General features: G+C 46.9%; 1 protein-coding gene across 2 annotated transcripts in view; it reads left to right on the top strand.

Moving 5' to 3' along the window:
- Positions 1 to 17,783, top strand: part of LOC142564640 (TNF receptor-associated factor 6-like) — a 50,402-nt gene that overhangs the window by 17,434 nt on the left and 15,185 nt on the right. For both annotated transcript variants that reach the window (XM_075675713.1, XM_075675714.1), the window contains 2 exons: positions 552 to 629; positions 15,344 to 15,445. In XM_075675713.1, coding sequence (XP_075531828.1) covers positions 552 to 629; positions 15,344 to 15,445 — 180 coding nt within the window. The remainder of the gene's footprint in view (positions 1 to 551; positions 630 to 15,343; positions 15,446 to 17,783) is intronic.

The following is a 17,783-nucleotide window of genomic DNA, read 5'->3' as shown; positions in this document are numbered from 1 at the left end:
GGTGGGTAAGTGGGTGGGTGGGTGGGTGCGCGCGCGCGCGCGCGCGTGTTTGCTTCATTGACAAAGTTTAGAAAACATTTTAAAGCCGGCGCTGTGGCTCAGTGGCTGAACTGTTCTGCTGCTAAGCACAAGTCTATACGGGTTCGACTCCAGGCCACAGGGACCGTATTTTGATGGGGCGCAATGAAAAGGGGTTAGCTGCAGAACCCCGCGTTAACGCTCAAGAACATAATAATGTGGTCAACACTCACACCCTTCCCCCTGTTAATGCTTCTCGCGTCGGGCATTCGTTGCTTCTGGAAGTTGAGCCAGATCGATTATAGGACCGGGAAAGAATGAAATGATAACAATATTAATAATAATGATATTATTCTTTATTTCATAAAAGTAGCAAAAATAAAAAAACATTATTATCGTCATAAGAAGGCGATAATTATGACAGTAGTTTCTGTGAACTCAAAGTGGGCTTTTTTATTGTTTCTCTGTGCCAGAAAGTAGAATCGGCGATGTTGCTTCTTCAATAACGTGTACCCCTTCCCTGTCTTTTTCAGCTTGAGAGGAAACACAAGGCTGTATGCCAGCTCATGCCCGTCGGCTGTTCGTTTAGACAATTGGGCTGTGGCTACAGGGTAAGAAAAACTTTCCGCGCTTCTACAGATTTGCGAATGAACTGGAATGTGGGTGCCGATATGATAGAATTATGTTTGGGTGAATAATCGAAAGATCAACTATTCCTATTCGAAACGAACTATTTTCTATCTTCAGAAATTCAAAACTAACGAAGTATTTCTCAATAACCTTCTCCTAAAATATTATTTCTTTTTTCTCTCTGCTAAACGAAATATCCCAAATTATCGAAGCTAAAAGGACGATAAATGTTTTAGCAGGAATGCTGAAACAAAAACGATAATGGAAATTTTGTGTTCTGTTCGGCGGCGGGAGCTCACGTGAAAACCTGTGACGTTTGCTTCTTGTCTTTCAGTGTTTTTGACAGTCCAGTAAAGTAGCAATTTTTATTTAGAGTTGTGCGAATACCGAATGATAGATTTCCAATGGAATGTTTCGACAAACGAACAAGAAGTCTCACTCAAGCTCGGGACTTATCTCGTTTCGTAACGAGAATTTGTTAGCTATTTGTAACTTGGAAATTGAGTTGGAGTTTGAAATTGAGTGCGGTGTGTCCTAGTCTTACTAATCACAACACCACATTGCTACCATGACAGCACCGATCATACAGCTCAGTTCATTCCGAAGATCTGAAATTTTCGCATTGAATGAATGAATCCAAGTGCTTTTGCTTGTTTCTTTTTTTTCTTGTGCCTCTGAACCCCAAGGAATAGTGAAGTTACGTTGTACTGTGTATTTTCAGTTTCAAAGTCAGCCACACTAGCTCTGCTTCATGGCAATTTTCTATGGCTTAGAATGTATTGCTTGCCGGTTTATCGCCAAGAAAGCACGAGGATTTCAACATTTTTTGTTCGTAGGCCCGTTCTGTGGATTACTGTCCGCTCGTTAAAGCCAATCTGCGAGACAGACAAAAACGTGGCTCGGGCATCACGTCCTTTCATCTCGCCGCTCTGCGCAATCGTACAAGCACAGCGCAGGTCGACTATGTTCGACAGCAAAGTGCACAAACTTTTTAGAGCGCGGCTTTGAGGCGCCCCTTCTTGCGTTGACCGTCGGTGCGCCTCGGCATTGTACCTCGGCGTATCCGAGCGAACGAGCACAGCGAATGGTGAAAAGGCGAATGAGGAGTGCAGCGGGAGTGGAATACGGCGATGACGAAGAGAGCACGAGCAGGAAAGCGGAGGAGGAGGTGTTGAGGAATGTTGAGGAGGAAAGCGGGGGAAACCACCTTGAATTACCCCGAGATGGCGCTAACGTCCGCGCATTCGTGGCAGCGGCAGCTTGTCGGTAGTGACAGGGGGAAAGAAAAAGAACCAGAAAGCCTTCGCGATAGCGTTCGCCGCCAACGTTTCCTGGCAAAGATTGTGGTTGCATAAGCTGCAGTTGCCGGGAAGCGGTAACTGTGTGGCCGTGCGTCATGGCTCTGCCAGTCGGTGCGGTGATCGGTGGTGTGATCGGTGTGGTGCCTGAATATACCGCGAAATGAATGCACGCATGGAGCTGCGCACAAATTTCGAATGAGGGAGTACCTTAATCGCCGGTGATTTCTTTCACTGTGAGGTTCGGCGTCGTTTACTAACGGTCGAAGGTTTTAAAATCGGTAGCGCCACGGCAACTTCGTGCTATAGACTCCACTCAGTCCACGTTTACCGGCAATCCGCGCAAATGCGTCTATAAACACGGTCCGCGCACTAGAGTCACATGACATTTTCATACCCGGCGTGTAAATGCAAAGCTAATCTTGTGACGCGTTGCTGGAAGATACCAGAAGAGACTGAGGTGAGCCTATGAAAAGGGTCCGGGATGAGTAACCGCCGTACTGTCATGTCGAAAAGATTACGGCCACGAACGTTACCAGCGCGATCCCGTAGACAGTATTTCGTTCAAGAAGTGGTTTGCTGCATTTTCGAGTGCTGTGCAGCCCCTGCAAATAGATATGCGTCGAGTCGGAATCAAGCCGTAAATTTAATCGCTGACACCCTACGAAGCAACGCTGAGTAAGCCTAACTACCTTAACAATGTGCCTTGGAAAATATTTGCGACTGGCTCATGTTATAACGGGCTGCAAGCCGCCGCGGAAAGCGTTCCGCTAATATGTCCGTACAGTTGGTTTACCGGCAATCGGTCTTCAAATAACGCATGCGCGTTCGGCGGCAGTTGAAGTGGTTGAATCACCGTTCGGGTGCGTGGGCGACCAGCCAGCAATTATACCACGCTAGTGCACGTGTACTATCGCGCGTTAGTATAAGTTCATGAGGATGCACGCGTGTACTTCCTTAAGCAAAATTACACCGTTTTGCCACACAATAATCGTCATCTGTCTTGCACGCATTTCTTTTCTTTAACGCGGCGAGCCCCGTACTTCCAAGTCACGAACGTCATGCCCGTTATGAGCATGACAGGGTATTCCCGACAGAAATGTTGCGAGCATAGCGTTTTCAAGGAAGGAATGACAAGCAAGACAGACGACGATTATTGCTGTGTGGCAAATATACACGTGAAAACGTGTACATTTGTTCAAGAGTGTGCACTGTAAGAAAAGTTTACACCCTTTGGGGTGGATATTTCCCTCACAACAATAATCGTCAACTGTCTTGCCCGCATTTTCTTTCATGGAAGCGCTGCGCTCGTTACTTTCCTGTCGAGAATGCTCTGCCAATGCTGATAACACGCATGCCGTTAGTGACTTGGAAGTACCGGGCTCGAAGCGTTAAAGGAAGGAAACGCGGGCAACACAGATGAACATTATCGTTGTGTGGCAAATATCCACTCCTAAGGGTGCCACTCTTTTTGTAGTGTAGGCAAAACAGCTCCGCAGATATTGTCACAATTGTTGCCAACCTGTCATAATTACCTAATGCCGTGCAGATAACTTTTAGCACATCTCCTGCTACTCGCGTCTGGAACAATTGTGCAACGTGCATCCTTCTAGGCAAATATACCAATGTCTAAACATTATGCTCCTGAGAGTGACGCCGTAACGTTTCTCCAGAAATCTGCCCTAGAATGCGTCCGTGGACGCGCACGCCGCACGTCTTTGAGCAGCCTACACTCTAAAACAAAATTACACCCTTTGGGTCGTATCTTGCCACACAACAATAAACGTCATCTGTGTAGTGCGCATTTCCTTTCTTTACGCTGCAAACGCGGTACTTCCCAGTAACGAACGGCATGCGTGTTATCAGCATGACGTAGCATTCCCGACAGGGAAGTAGCAGGCGCGGCGTTTTCAAGAAAGGAATCGCAAGCAAGGCAGATGACTATTGTTGTGTGGCAGATATACACCCCAAAGAGAGACAAAATAATGCAGAGAAAGGCAGGGAGTGTGTACCTTTGTCTAAGAGTGTACTTTCATGCGACAGTTCTGTGGAATGCCAGAAGCTCCTACAGTGCCTTGCTTCGTCAAGCGACTACGGACCATGCCTGGCATCTCGAAAATTGCGCGTGCAATCCGAATCTCGGATTGTCGAACCATGAGCTCGTCGACCGGCAAATCATGCGAGAAAAAAAAGCGCTACAGCTACATTCGTTTCATTTGCCAAACACAATATTGGCAGTAACAATGAGTTTTCTGGGGAGAACGCCCTAGTATGCGTTTTATTATTTGTAGTTGCTTATCTCTTGACATACAATAACCTTGGGCGTGAAGGGTGCAGTCTAGGCTTCGTGAGTAATGGTTGCAAAGAATTCTGCGCTCCACTTTACGACTCCTCAGTGGGGATGGATGGAAAACTTTATTTGGTCCTGCAAGTAGTAATAATTAACCACTAAGCGGCCGCTCCCACGTCGGGACCGGAAGGCCAAGCCTCACGGCCACGTCGTGAGCGTTGTTCATCCAGGTCCGGGCTGCGAAGTGCAGCCTCCCACCTGGACGCATCCTTGATCGCCGAATCTTCAATTCTTTCGCAAGACTGGAGCATGTGTTCGAGCTTGGCTGAAGCACCACAATCTTGGCAATAAGGCTCTATATACTTCTCCGGATAAAACATGTTCAGTCTCCGTGGGCAAGGATAAGTACCAGTCTGTAGTAAGCGTAATGTAAGTGCCTGAGCTCTGTTTAGTTTAGCATGCGGCAAACCGTAAACCCTGTGATTAAGAAAGTAATATTTTGTGATTTCATTGTATGTGGAAAGGGAGAGTCTGTTCTCGGGGAGTACCGCCACGGCCTGGCGCAGGGCAGAGCGGAGGGTAAGGTCTCGAGCTGCCTGATAAGCGGACTCATTGAGATTCGGAGGGGCTCCCTCAATCATCCCAAGGTGAGCAGGGAACCAACATAAGTAGTGTTGAGAGATCTCACATGTCTGCATAATTTTAAAAGCAACCTTAGCTACCGAGCCCTTCTCAAAGACCCTAACAGCCGACTTTGAAGCGCTATACACAAAAAGTCTGCGCCTGTCAACCAGGGCGAGCGCAATAGCCGCTTGCTCCGCGACATCTAGCCTATCAGCCCGAACGGTAGCAGCGTTAGCGACAGTGCCCTCTTTGTCCACGACAACTATGGTAAACACCTTCCTCTCCTCGTTAAAACAAGCATCACGAAGCCAACCTTCTGATTCTCATCACGAATGAGTCTCGGCAGGCAAGCCCCCCGGGCCTTTCTCCTAACCACATTTCGCTACGGATGCATGTTCCTGAGAACAGGCTTGACGTGACACCGATTCAAGTTCAAGTGGCTGAGGAGTTCTATAGAGATTTATACAGTACCAGTGGCACCCACGACGATTATGGAAGAGAGAATTCTAGAGGAATTCGAAATCCCACAGGTAACACCGGAAGAAGTAAAGAAAGCCTTGGGAGCTATGCAAAGCGGGAAGGCAGCTGGGGAGGATCAGGTAACACCAGATTTGCTGAAGGATGGTGGGCAGATTGTTCTAGAGAAACTGGCCATCCTGTATGCGCAATGCCTCATGACTTCGAGCGTACCGCAATCTTCGAAAAACGCTAACATAATCCTAATCTATAAGAAAGGGGACGCCAAAGACTTGAACAATTATAAACCGATCAGTCTACTGTCAGTTGCCTACAAAGTATTTACTAAGGTAATTGCAAATAGAATCAGGAACACCTTAGACTTCCGTCAACCAAAGGACCAGGCAGGATTCCGCAAAGGCTACTCAACAATAGACCATATTCACACTATAAATCAGTTGATAGAACAATGTGCGGAATATAACCAACCTTTATATATAGCTTTCATTGATTACGAGAAAGCGTTTGATTCAGCCGAAACCTCAGCAGTCATGGAGGCATTGCGGAATCAGGGTGTAGACGAGCCGTATGTAAAAATACTGAAAGATATCTGTAGCGGCTCCACAGCCACCGTAGTTCTCCATAATGAAAGCAACAAAATCCCAATAAAGAAAGGCGTCAGGCAGGGAGATACGATCTCTCCGATGCTATTCACAGCGTGTTTAAAGGAGGTATTCAGAGACATGGATTGGGAAGAATTGGGGATAAGAGTTAATGGAGAATACCTTAGTAACTTGCGATTCGCTGATGATATCGCCTTGCTTAGTAACTCAGGGGACCAACTGTAATGCATGCTCACTGACCTGGAGAGGCAAAGCCGAAGGGTGGGTCTAAAAATTAATCTGCACAAAACCAAAGTGATGATTAACAGTCTCGGAAGGGCACAGCAGTTTACAATAGGTAGTGAGGCACTGGAAGTGGTAAGGTAATACATCTACTTAGGACAGGTAGTGACTGCGGATCCGGATCATGAGACTGAAATAATCAGAAGAATAAGAATGGGCTGGGGTGCGTTTGGCAAGCATTCTCAGATCATGAACAGCTGGTTGCCATTACCCTCAAGAGAAACGTTTATAACAGCTGTGTCTTACCAGTACTCACGTACGGGGCAGCAACCTGGAGGCTTACGAAAAGGGTTCTAATTAAATTGAGGACGACGCAACGAGCTATGAAAAGAATGATAGGTGTAACTTTAAGGGATAAGAAAAGAGCAGATTGGGTGAGGGAACAAACGCGAGTTAATGATATCTTAGTTGAAATCAAGAAAAAGAAATGGGCATGGGCAGGACACGTAATGAGGAGGGAAGATAACCGATGGTCATTAAGAGTTACGGAATGGATTCCAAGGGAAGGAAAGCGTAGCAGAAGGCAGCAGTAAGTTAGGTGGGCGGATGAGATTAAGAAGTTTGCAGGGACAACATGGCCACAATTAGTACATGACCGGGGTAGTTGGAGAAGTATGGGAGAGGTCTTTGCCCTGCAGTGGGCATAACCAGGCTGATGATGATGATGACGATAATGATGATGATGATGATGATACCGATTACGGACCTTCAAGGCAATACCGACGTGAAGCGGCGAAATCTCCTGAGGAACACCTAACTGTCTCGGAATCTGCGGACCCGCGCTAGTCGTAGAGAGACGCACCATCTGTGTCCTCTCCTGAGCCTCAGCTATCTCATCCAAGGTATTATGAATTCCCAGCTGGAGGAGTCAGTCGGTGCTGGTACACATTGGCACTCTCAACACTTTCTTCGTGATCTTCTTAATCTGCCTGTCAAGCTTCTCCTTCTCCGATCGTTTCCACTTGTGCATGGCCGCCACATAAGTAAAGTGACACAATAAAAATGCGTGCATAAGTCTAATCAGACTAACCTCCTTCAACCCCGTCTGCCTGTTGGCCACCCTCTTCACTAGGCGTACCGCATTTTCTGTCTTGGCAATGATCTTCTGGATCGTCAGCGTGTTGGCGCCGTTCGACTCAATCATCACCCCCAGAACCCTGATCTTATCTACCCATTTCTTGTACGAAGCTGAATGCTCAGCTGGCCCACGGGGATTTTCTAGCCTCGTTGATATGTGTAGACCAACTGTCGTTCTTGGATCTGAATCCTGGCTCGATGCTGACGTTGAGGATAATGAAGCATTTCCCAGGGGCTTTGTTTGTTACCGTAAGGACCGAAATCGTTTCGGGGGCGGCGTTTTTATTTTGGTGTATGCGACAATGTGCTCCCGGAAAATTGACATTGAATGCAGTCAAAATGAAATGTTGTGGGTAGAGATTAGATTGAAGAACCGCAGTTCACTGTCGGTATGTTAGTTCTATCGCCCACCTGGAAGCAAAGTTAATATTCTAGGTGAGCTTACAGCCGCAATGGAAACAGTGAGCACCGATTATCTAGTTATAGGCGGTGATATTAATCTTCCAGAAATCAATTGGTCTCTGGCAGATCACAGTTCCAGCGCTTGCAGCCAGTCAAGTAAAGAAATGTTGAAGATATGTCGCCTCTTCGAGCTAACACAACTAGTTCTAGAGCCCACACGAGCAAAAAATGTTTTAGATTTATTTTTCACTAACACCCCAGAGGCGGTGCGTTCTACAGTAGTGCTGCCGAGCATAAGCGACCACCAAGCTGTATTGTGCGATATGAATTTGCAGTATGTGAGAGCTGCTAACAGTGGTCCACGGCGTATCTATAGCTATCAAAAAGCACGTGCCAGTGAAATGACCCTGGCTCTAGATTCCTACTATGATGTATTTGAGACACAGGCTGAATTCATGAATATGGAAGAAATATGGGAAGTATTTAAGAACAAGCTGCTCGAGATGCGTGAAAGATATGTCCCATCATGGGTTATGACGACGCGGCGCAGCAAAAGTAAGCCGTGGTGTTCTCGACAGGTGAAATGCAAGACCAGGCAGAGAGCTCACGTTTACGCTGCTTATAAGAAAAACCCTTCGTTTAAGCTTAAAGACAAACTCAAAAACAAAACTGAGGAGATGAAGGTAGCCACGCAGACAGCCAAAGATAAATACTTTAGCACGTTCCACCTGCGCATACAGAAAAGACCAAAAGAACTGTGGCAATTCTTTAAAATGAACAGTAAAGATGTATTATCAATACCTGCTCTTGATAGCGATGGTGCTACCATCTATAACGACATTGAAAAAGCCGAGTGCTTTATCTCATTTTTCAGTTTTCTGTATGCTGCTAGTGTTGACACTCAAAACACTGTGGCGAGATCCACCCAAGTGGTGGGTGAGCCCATGGACGATATCGTGATCGACCAACGAGGAATAGAGGCAGCTCTCAGAGTATTGAATGCGTCTAAAGCAACTGGGCCTGATGCTTTGTCACCAGCACTGCTTTCTTTGTGCCCACGGGAGGTGTCCAAATATCTGTGTGTAATCTTTACTAAATCTTTACTAGAAATATCTTTACCAGATGACTGGAAACTTGCCAATGTCGTCCCTGTGAATAAAGGTGGACCGCGAAGTAGTATTTTGAATTACCGGCCTATCTCGCTTACTAGCGTTCCATGTAAGATACTTGAGCATGTGCTTTACAGTAATGTTATGAGCCACATGAACGTGTACTCTTTGCTCAGCCCCCAGCAGCATGGATTTCGCAGTGGATTTTCCTGTACAACACAGTTGCTTGAGCTGACGCATGATTTAGCAGGAGCTTTGGATAAGGGTTTTTCTGTTGCCTGCTTGTTTCTAGATTTTACGAAGGCGTTCGATGTTGTCCCTCACTCTTTACTTATAGAAAAATTAGAAATATATAATATAAACAGTACGGTTGTTAACTGGATAAAAGAATACTTAAATTTAAGAAAACAAAAAGTTGTGCTTCATGGCAAAACATCCCGTGAAGTTGATGTGTCCTCTGGAGTGCCCCAAGGATACGTCATAGGACCACTTTTATTTCTTATCGATATAAGCGATATTTGCTCGAGTATTTCATCGCAAATCAGGCTATTTGCCGATGATTACGTTTTGTACAGGACTATTCATACTACCCATGACTGCAATGTTTTACAAAATGACCTGTACAAGGTAAATGAGGGGTACAACAAGTGGCACGTGCACATTAACATGAAAAAAAAACCGTTCACATGCGTTTCTCGAGGAAAAGAACCCCTCATGACTTCTGTTACTCTTTAATTTCAACCATGATAATATCGGTTCAGGAGCACAAACATCTCGGCGTTTATTTCACACCTGTTCTTTCTTGGAGCCGTCACATTCATCATATCACAAGTAAAGCATGCCGCATTCTAGGTTTCCTGCGCAGAGATGCAAAAAAGTTGCCACTGGAGACAAAGGTATCATAGTACAAATCAAATGTCCGATCTGTTCTGAATTATGCGTGTGCTGTGTGGGATCCGTGGACGGCACGTGACGTGAACAGTTTAGAAAGAATTCAAAACATAGCCGTTCGTTTTGTTTATTCCAACTACACTAGGAATTTCAGTCTTTCAAAAACAAAAGAAAGCCTCAGTTGGGAGCCACTACAGCAACGCAGGAAATATGTCAGACTGAAACTCTTTCATAACATATTCCACTCTCGAACAGGTATAAATCCCGGGAAATATTTTTCCAAGCCTGATTACGTTTCTCAACGGCTGGACCATGAAAATGAGGTTAAAGAAATAGCCTGCAAAACTGAAGCGTTTAAAATGTCATTTTTCCCCAGAACCATAAGCCAATGGAACAAGCTACCATCCGATGTCGCAATGATTCTATCAAATGATGTATTTTCATACTGTATACGCCCGCTGAAGTAAGATAGTGTTTTTGTGTTTTTGTCTGTATGTGCCAGTATGAAAGCATTCCGGGTATATGTTTTGTTTTGCCTGCTTTATTTATTGGTTTTTTGTTTCCTTCCCCCCCCGCTGTTGCCTACGGGCGCTGTGGGTATTGTGATAAATAAATAAATCCATCCCCTTGGCTTGGGTCCCCTTTTAGTGGGACTGTACAGTAACAGCTCCGACTTAGAGGGGGAGCACCTTAACCCCATCGGGTCCAAATAATTCTCAATTACATCCGCTAACTCCAGCAGAACACTTTCGATATAGCCCTCACTACCATCGGGACACCGTATTTTCACGTCATCTGCATACAAGGTGTGCTTAATACCCTCAATCTCCGAGAGCTTCTTGGTCAATCCGACCATGGTCAGATTGAACAATGTGGGCGAGATGATGGCCCCCTGAGGAGTGCTTCTGTCTCCAAGATTTAACGTCTATGACTCCAGCTCCGCAACCCTCAAGGTAGCCTTCCTGCCTGACCGGAAGGACCTGACATAGTCATGAAAGCGCGCGCCGAGGCCAAGATCCGAAATGGACTTAAGAATATAAGAGTGACGAATGTTGTCAAAAGCCTTCTCCAGGTCCAGCCCTAGGATGGCCTTAACGCCCCTTCCATCTCCATCACTGACCTGATGCTTGATGAGCTTCATTGCGTCTTGAGTCGACAGCCCGGCCCGAAAACCAATCATAGTGTGGGGGTAGACCTGGTTCTCCTCAAGGCACCTTGTAAGCCGATTAAGCACCGCATGCTCGGCTACCTTGCCCCCACATGAAGTGAGTGAAATAGGCCTTTAGTTATCAATGCTCAAGACTTTGGCAGCCTTGGGAATCAGCACCGTGAGAGCTGCCGTTCACTGCTCCGGAACCACCCCGTCTCTCCAAATAGCGTTAACCTCCCCGGTAAGGTACTTGATTGACCTATCGTCCAGATTCTTCAAAAGCTTGTTCGAAATCCCGTCCGGTCCAGGAGCCGACTTGCTGTTAAGCTTATGCAAAACCGTGCGTATCTCTTCCACACAAAAGTCCTCATCTAGGGAAAAGTTCGCCTCTCCCGTGTAGGCCTGCTCCGTCAGAATTGCATCCGGGTCCGCAACATGAAGGTATTTGTTGGCCAGCTTTTCAACCAGCTCTTCCTCCGAGGCAGACCCCACTGCTTCGTGCACAGCTCTAGCAAGGACGTGCCCCTGACTAACTCACGTATCGGAGTCGTTCAGCAAATGCTTAAGCAAGCCCCACGACCTCCCGTTGCGCACCTCCTCGTCCACCGAGTAGCATACCCCATCCCACTGTTGCCTAGACAAAAGCTTACAGTGCTCCTCAATCAGCTTATTCAGCTCGGAAATCTTTTTACGCAGCCTGCGATTAAGCCGCTGCCCCTTCCATCTAGCCAGCATAGGCCGCTTGGCTTCAATCAGATGGGCCAGCCTGCTATCAACACTATCCACCTCCACATCCGTAGTGATATCCTTCGTAGCCTCCTTTACATCCTCCCTCACCTGGGTGGCTCAATCCTCCAGGGACGGCCAGTACAGGCCTTCGAATTCCTTCCTCCTTTCTCATCTCTCCTCCCGGATCATCCGAAACTTATCCCAATCTATCAACGTTCACTCCCTAGGGAGCCTACCCTCAACCTCAGAAACGGCTTGGTTAATATAATGATCACTACCTAGGTCTTCCTAGGTAGTGATCCAACCTAGGTAGTGGTCAACCTAGGTAGTGGTCCTAGGTAGTGGCCAAACCTAGATTGCACCAACTAGGCTTGGCCGCGTTCTTTACAAAGCAGTGGTCAAGGGTAGTATCCCTACACGTCGACGTCCCTATACGTGTCGGAAAGGCAGGGTCAGTGTTCAGCGTAAGGTCAAACTCCGCAGCGTTCTGCCAAAGGTCTCTCCCTTTAACAGTGTCATGCTTGTAATCCCACACGTGATACGGAGCATTAAAATCCCCAGCCACGATCAGCGGGTGGTCCCCGGAAAGCTTAGAAGCCTTCTGCAGAAGCAGCTTGAATCTCTGCACCCTGTCCCTCGGGGTCAGAATAAACACGCTTTTCTTGTTCACCTGGTTAGGAATCGCCTCAATCATGACATATTCCAGGGAACTGAAAGGTATCTTAAGATCATGGACCACCTGCGTCCGTTTGCTATCCAACAGAATGCATGTCCCCCGAGCTTTGGACCCGCCGAAGACGGTTCGGTAGTCCGTCAGAGAAACTTCTTCCGTCATTGTCTCCTGCAGTAGAATCGCCTGCGGCCTACCCTTACACGCGTGAACATACTTCTGTAGAGGCGCCCGTTTACGAGCATACCCCCTACAGTTGCATTGCCACACACAAAAAGCCTCATTTTGTCGCGCCATGTTGAAGCAGTTGCTGCGAGCCATCTTGCTGAACCTGAGACTTCCCTGTCGAGGAACCGGCCGACTGAGATCCCGACGTAAGAAGGGGACAGACACTCAGATTGGATTGGATTTGTTTTTGAACACCTCTATTCTACATTGCAGCTCCTTGAACCTCCCATCGATCGAGCCGAGCCACTCTGAGACGCGTATTCAGCTGCGCGAGACCATCGTTGACCTGCTTAACACTATCTACACTCGACAGCATCTCCTTCACCTCAGATCTCAGCTTCATCGACGCAGGCTCCGCCTCATGAGTCATGGCCTTCCTCTTTGAGGGGCGCGACCCACGAGCCTCACCTAAATCAGCAAAATCCATGCTCTCTATGGGCTCAGGCATTGCCCTCTCGGCCGGTGCAGGTCCTGCCACACCCTTAAGGGCCGAGATTTCTGTCCTAAGCAACCTCACCATTTCTCTCAACTCTTCGTTTTCCTGTTCTAGCCTCTTGAATCTCGCCTCATTATTGCTATGCTCTGGCCTTACCGAACTAGGCATCTCCGTTCGAGCACTTGTGCGCTCCACCCAGGTAGCACCACTGGCCTCTCCACTGGGACCCTTCCTAGTCGACCCTGGAACACATTACTCTTGCGCACACCCCGTCCCGCCTTCCCAATGGGTCCACGCGCAGTCTCAGTTCCCAACTGTCCGTCCAATTCGAAGCGCACCTTAGACGCCGATCTGCTCCCAGACCGGCCACCGGAGCGGCTGCGAGATGCTCTGCCTGGTCTCCTTGATCTTGACCTTGAACGTCGACGCCCACGATCTTGTCCCTGCCCAGTCTCCAGTGTCTTCCCCAACGTCGGGAACTGGCTTTCGACGTACCTGAAGCCTCCCTTCTCTTCATCCTCCGCCTTGATATCCGCCATAGCCCGCTCAAAACGATGGCGCCGGACCACATATGGGGTACGGAACCGCTGCTGGCACTCCTTGGAAGCCGTGATATGCTCTCCCCCACACAGTTCACACTTGGGCGTACACCGGTGGGCCTCACCGTGATTGGTTGAACCGCAGCCCCTGCATACCACCTCTTCCGGCGAGGGGCAGACGTCAGCGCGATGTCCCAGCTTTCCACAAGCATAACAAACATCAAGCTGCTTGCGGTAAAGCGTGCACCTAACCAGCGCGTTACCATAACGAACGTAGTTGGGAACCTTGCATCCATCGAAGGCGATGATGACCGTATCCGACTCCTTGATGCGTTTTGCCTCAAGGGCCAAAGGATTACGCGGGTTAACAATCTTGCGACTTAGCGCTTCAGGTCCCTCGATGAGAGGAACATTTCTTATGATTCCCTTGCACGTTTCATGCGGCGCCGCACGATATGCCGCAGCTTCATGCATGTGCTCAGCAATGCATAATACCTTGATCCTCATGTACTTCGCAGTATTTTCTTCTTCCGGCGTGCTAACTACCCCAATATTTTGCTGATGATTGGGGCAGATCGTGTCCGCTTCTCGCTTTACCTCGTCTATGGAAGCAGCAGCCGTGATTGCATCAGCCACCGCGGCCGCACCAATTTTAGCAATATTCAGACCTCCCCTAATTTTGACGATAATCTTCATGTCATTTTTCGGCAGTGGAGGCATTTTACCGCGCAGGATGATACCCTTCTTCACGCTAGCAGGCGAGTTTGGACTCACTTTGCCGTTCTTGGGTCCCAACCCGCCGTTAGTGCTAACAGCGTTGCCGCCGTGTGATGGCTTTGGCTGGTTCGTAGAATTCCTCTGGGTGTTAATTTTTCAGCCAACAACCTCCGAAACGTCTTCCGGAGCAATGTCTTCGCCTTCTACAGCGTATTCCATCATGACAAAAGCGTCAGGTGGCCGGGGAACCGGCGCGGCCCACGAGCACGGTGGGTTCCGCGATAAGGGTTAACACCTCCGGCGGCGTAGTCTAGACGAGAAAGGCCGTAAAATCAAATACAGTCCACTCACTGAAAAATGTCCTATATTCCGGTGTAGCATGTAACTTCGTGGATCCGTTTATCACAGAATTCGGCACCAAAGAAAGAAAAATCCAGTCAAAACCTCCCATAAAGCGGCCGAGCCGACGCGGACACGCCTCACTACTTGTAGTGAGGCAAGAGCTCCTCCTCAGTGGGGAGTTTCTGTCCTAATTTTTATTTATGACAATCGTAGTGCTTATTATGCAGATCAAAGAGAAGTGAGCGCACGAAAAGGAAACCTAAGGCCAGGTGGGGCTCCTTGGAGCATAAATTGATTCATCAGAGCAAGATTAAACGATAATTTTAACAATTTTGGCGAATACGTTATTCATGACTCTAGTGCTCCTGAGGAAATATACTGCGCGAACAGACAAGATCACAGTATAGAGGCGAATCAGAGGCTATATCTAAGATTAATCCATGCATGTGTGACCAATATGTCAATTACTTTGCTTTTTAGCGAGGAGAGGTCGCGCAGCATGTCGTAGTGAGGCCATCATTTTGTGTATATTCCGCCGTTGTACGCCTATTTTTCTTTAATAGTGAATGTGTGCTGCTTCGTTCGATATGTTGGGTAATGTGCTTGTATTGCTGACTCTGATTGAAGTAAAGCTAGTTGAAATGTCGCAGTGACCCATCTTTTTTCTTCCTGATTACTATGAACCAACTAGGCCAGCAATGAGCTTTCTTGATCTCGTTCTCCTAACTCCCACCTTCACGCACGAAGTCAGTTCGTGCAAGCCGCATACTAAAGCAGCCGTGCTCCCCATTTGTAGCACTTGCCTTATAAGTTGCATCGTCTCTCGGAACAGGCAACCAGGCGAGAGATGGAGAGCCACGAAGCGGATGGTCGCCACAACGGCCACAACGATCTTCTCGTTCGTAAAATCTGCCGCCTGGAAAAAGAGAACGAGGTAAGGTGTATCGAAGTCTGCTTTTACAGCTTGCCGCATTCACCGCCCATTCCCCAGCAGCAGCTACACCATCCGCAACGGCCACAGAGGAGCTCATTCACTCTAACGAAAACGGCCGACTCATGCTACCTTATAGAATTATGCGAATATCACGGTAATAGTTTTTAGGACAGAAGCCTTTGCAGATGCCGTTTTTTTTCTGGCAGAAAAAGTTCCTTGTTCCTGTAAACCTTTATCATAACTGCTCCACATCGGCATTGTGTGTCTGTGGGGGGGGGGGGGTCGTGTCGATGACGATAATGATGTGAGCATCGCCTTGGAAACTGAGTGGTAACACATGCTCCCAACTCGCTCTTATCGTTTTCCTGTTTCGATGACAACATGTTTCTTCGCGAGTTGCTCCAACTTTTGCGTATCGGGTGGGTCAGTTTCCAGCTTCTCTCGGGGGCCGAACCCGCAGATCGTATGTTCTAGAAATATGGGCGTATTTGGAAGGTGGTGCAGTCTAAAAATATGGCCCGTTCCCGTCTGAACCTGCAGTCTCGAAATGCTGGCCGATTTTAAAGTATTGCAGTCTAAAAATATGGCCCGTTTTCTGTGGGCATGTGCAGTCAGAAAACAGGGGGGGGGGGTGATCCCGGTGATAGAGCAGTAAACAAAAATTAAGCAATCTGACGCTCTTACTACTAATCTCGGGCAAGGCGTCACAGAACACCTTGTGCACTGACGCCGGCCGTTCCCACACCGATCTTCCTAAGGAAGACATTATTTCATGGACGAGATCTAGAAGTTGAATCCCTTACCAACTTTCAAAAAAGGAATCGTTACATACTTTTAAACATTCACCTGGATTACTCAAAATACATCACTGCATGTTGTGTGCAGTGCTTTGCACCACTCTACTTTGAGCCATCTCTTACGGTAGCCTGCACTGAAGCAGAAAATGGTTTATCCCTACTGTCGCTTAAACCCAAGGTTTTAGACATGTTAAGCTCGTCTACATTCATCGCTAGATGGATACTGTGACATTCTTGCGGAAAATAATGAATGTTTTCTAAACCATTTAAACACAGAATGAGGGAAACGTCTTTGCTCGCTCCTTCAAACATACAAACTTAAAACTCCTTCAAAAACACGTTTCCGGGTGTATAATTGTGCACTCATGTTCTTTGAACCCCGAAAAATTAATGCTCGTTCAAGAAGCTACTATTGGCCTAATTTGACATTAGAGCCACCGCTTGTTATAAGTGAATGTGAGTAAGCCATTTTATAACGTTGCTCTGGAACAGTAAGTTATTTGGGGCATTGGTGTTTATAATATTACCGCGCTAGGATCGTTGGTCTATTATAAGCAGAAAACACGTGTTTTGTGTTTGCGCATAGATTTATTCGATCGGGTGTATAAGTAGAAAACGTTGGTTTCGGCACCGCCATTGATTTTGTGGTCGCTAGGTGCAGTTATTTCGAAAATTGTGGAAACGTGTTCATTGAGGAAACACGAGCACGCCACAAAAAGGTGACATTTTCCACAAACACAAAAATCAGGTGTTCTAGATGGCTATAGGATCGTAAAAACAAAAGAAATTAAACTGGTTTAAGCCACACACTAAGCATAAGAAGAAGAAGAAACTTTAGTAAAGAATAGTCCGGCAGTTCTTGATGTGGTGGCCTCAGGTGACGGCTCGATGATCTTGGACTCGAGCGGCATCTTCGGCTTGCCGGACGGCCCAGAGCTGGTCTAAACCAACTAATTTTAATACTGAAAAGTATCTCACGAGTAAACTTCAGCTAGGGGGCTCCCACCTAAAAAGCAGGAAAAGGACAAATCATTTTCCTCGGCTGCCCTCACACCAGATTTGGTGGTTGTTGAAGTTCAATGAAAACATTAAATTCTAGTTAGTGTTGGAAGCTGATTTTCGATTTGAGAAGTCAGTTGCATTGTAAAAGTTGTTTAAGATGACAAGAAATCAGAAAACGAAGCTATTAGGTTCCCAACTTCGTAACTCCGTCATAAAAAATGATATCACAATTCTGTTAATTGTTTGTGATAGGACATATAAAGCAGAAAAAATGATGCATTGTAACGCGCACTTTAATCCCCTACTAATATCCTTGTCAGACTCTTGCAAACATTTTTTACACGTTGACCTAAGACTCAAAATTATAAAGTCCGCTTTGGCTCTTCTAAGTGGTGTAGTTTAGAGAATTGCGATCTGTCTTTGTGGTGCAGATATACCGATTCGTAAACTTAGTGTATGTAATTTTTTTTCAAATTTAACAATTTTCAGCAATTTTTAATAAAATTTAGGTTATAAATCAATTAACTTTCTCTCCAATA

The sequence above is a fragment of the Dermacentor variabilis genome, chromosome 11 (assembly GCF_050947875.1).
Source record: "Dermacentor variabilis isolate Ectoservices chromosome 11, ASM5094787v1, whole genome shotgun sequence".
NCBI classification, from domain to species: Eukaryota; Metazoa; Arthropoda; class Arachnida; order Ixodida; family Ixodidae; genus Dermacentor; species Dermacentor variabilis.
The sequence above is the reverse complement of the archived record's forward strand: the minus strand, read 5'-3'. Positions and strand labels throughout refer to the sequence as shown.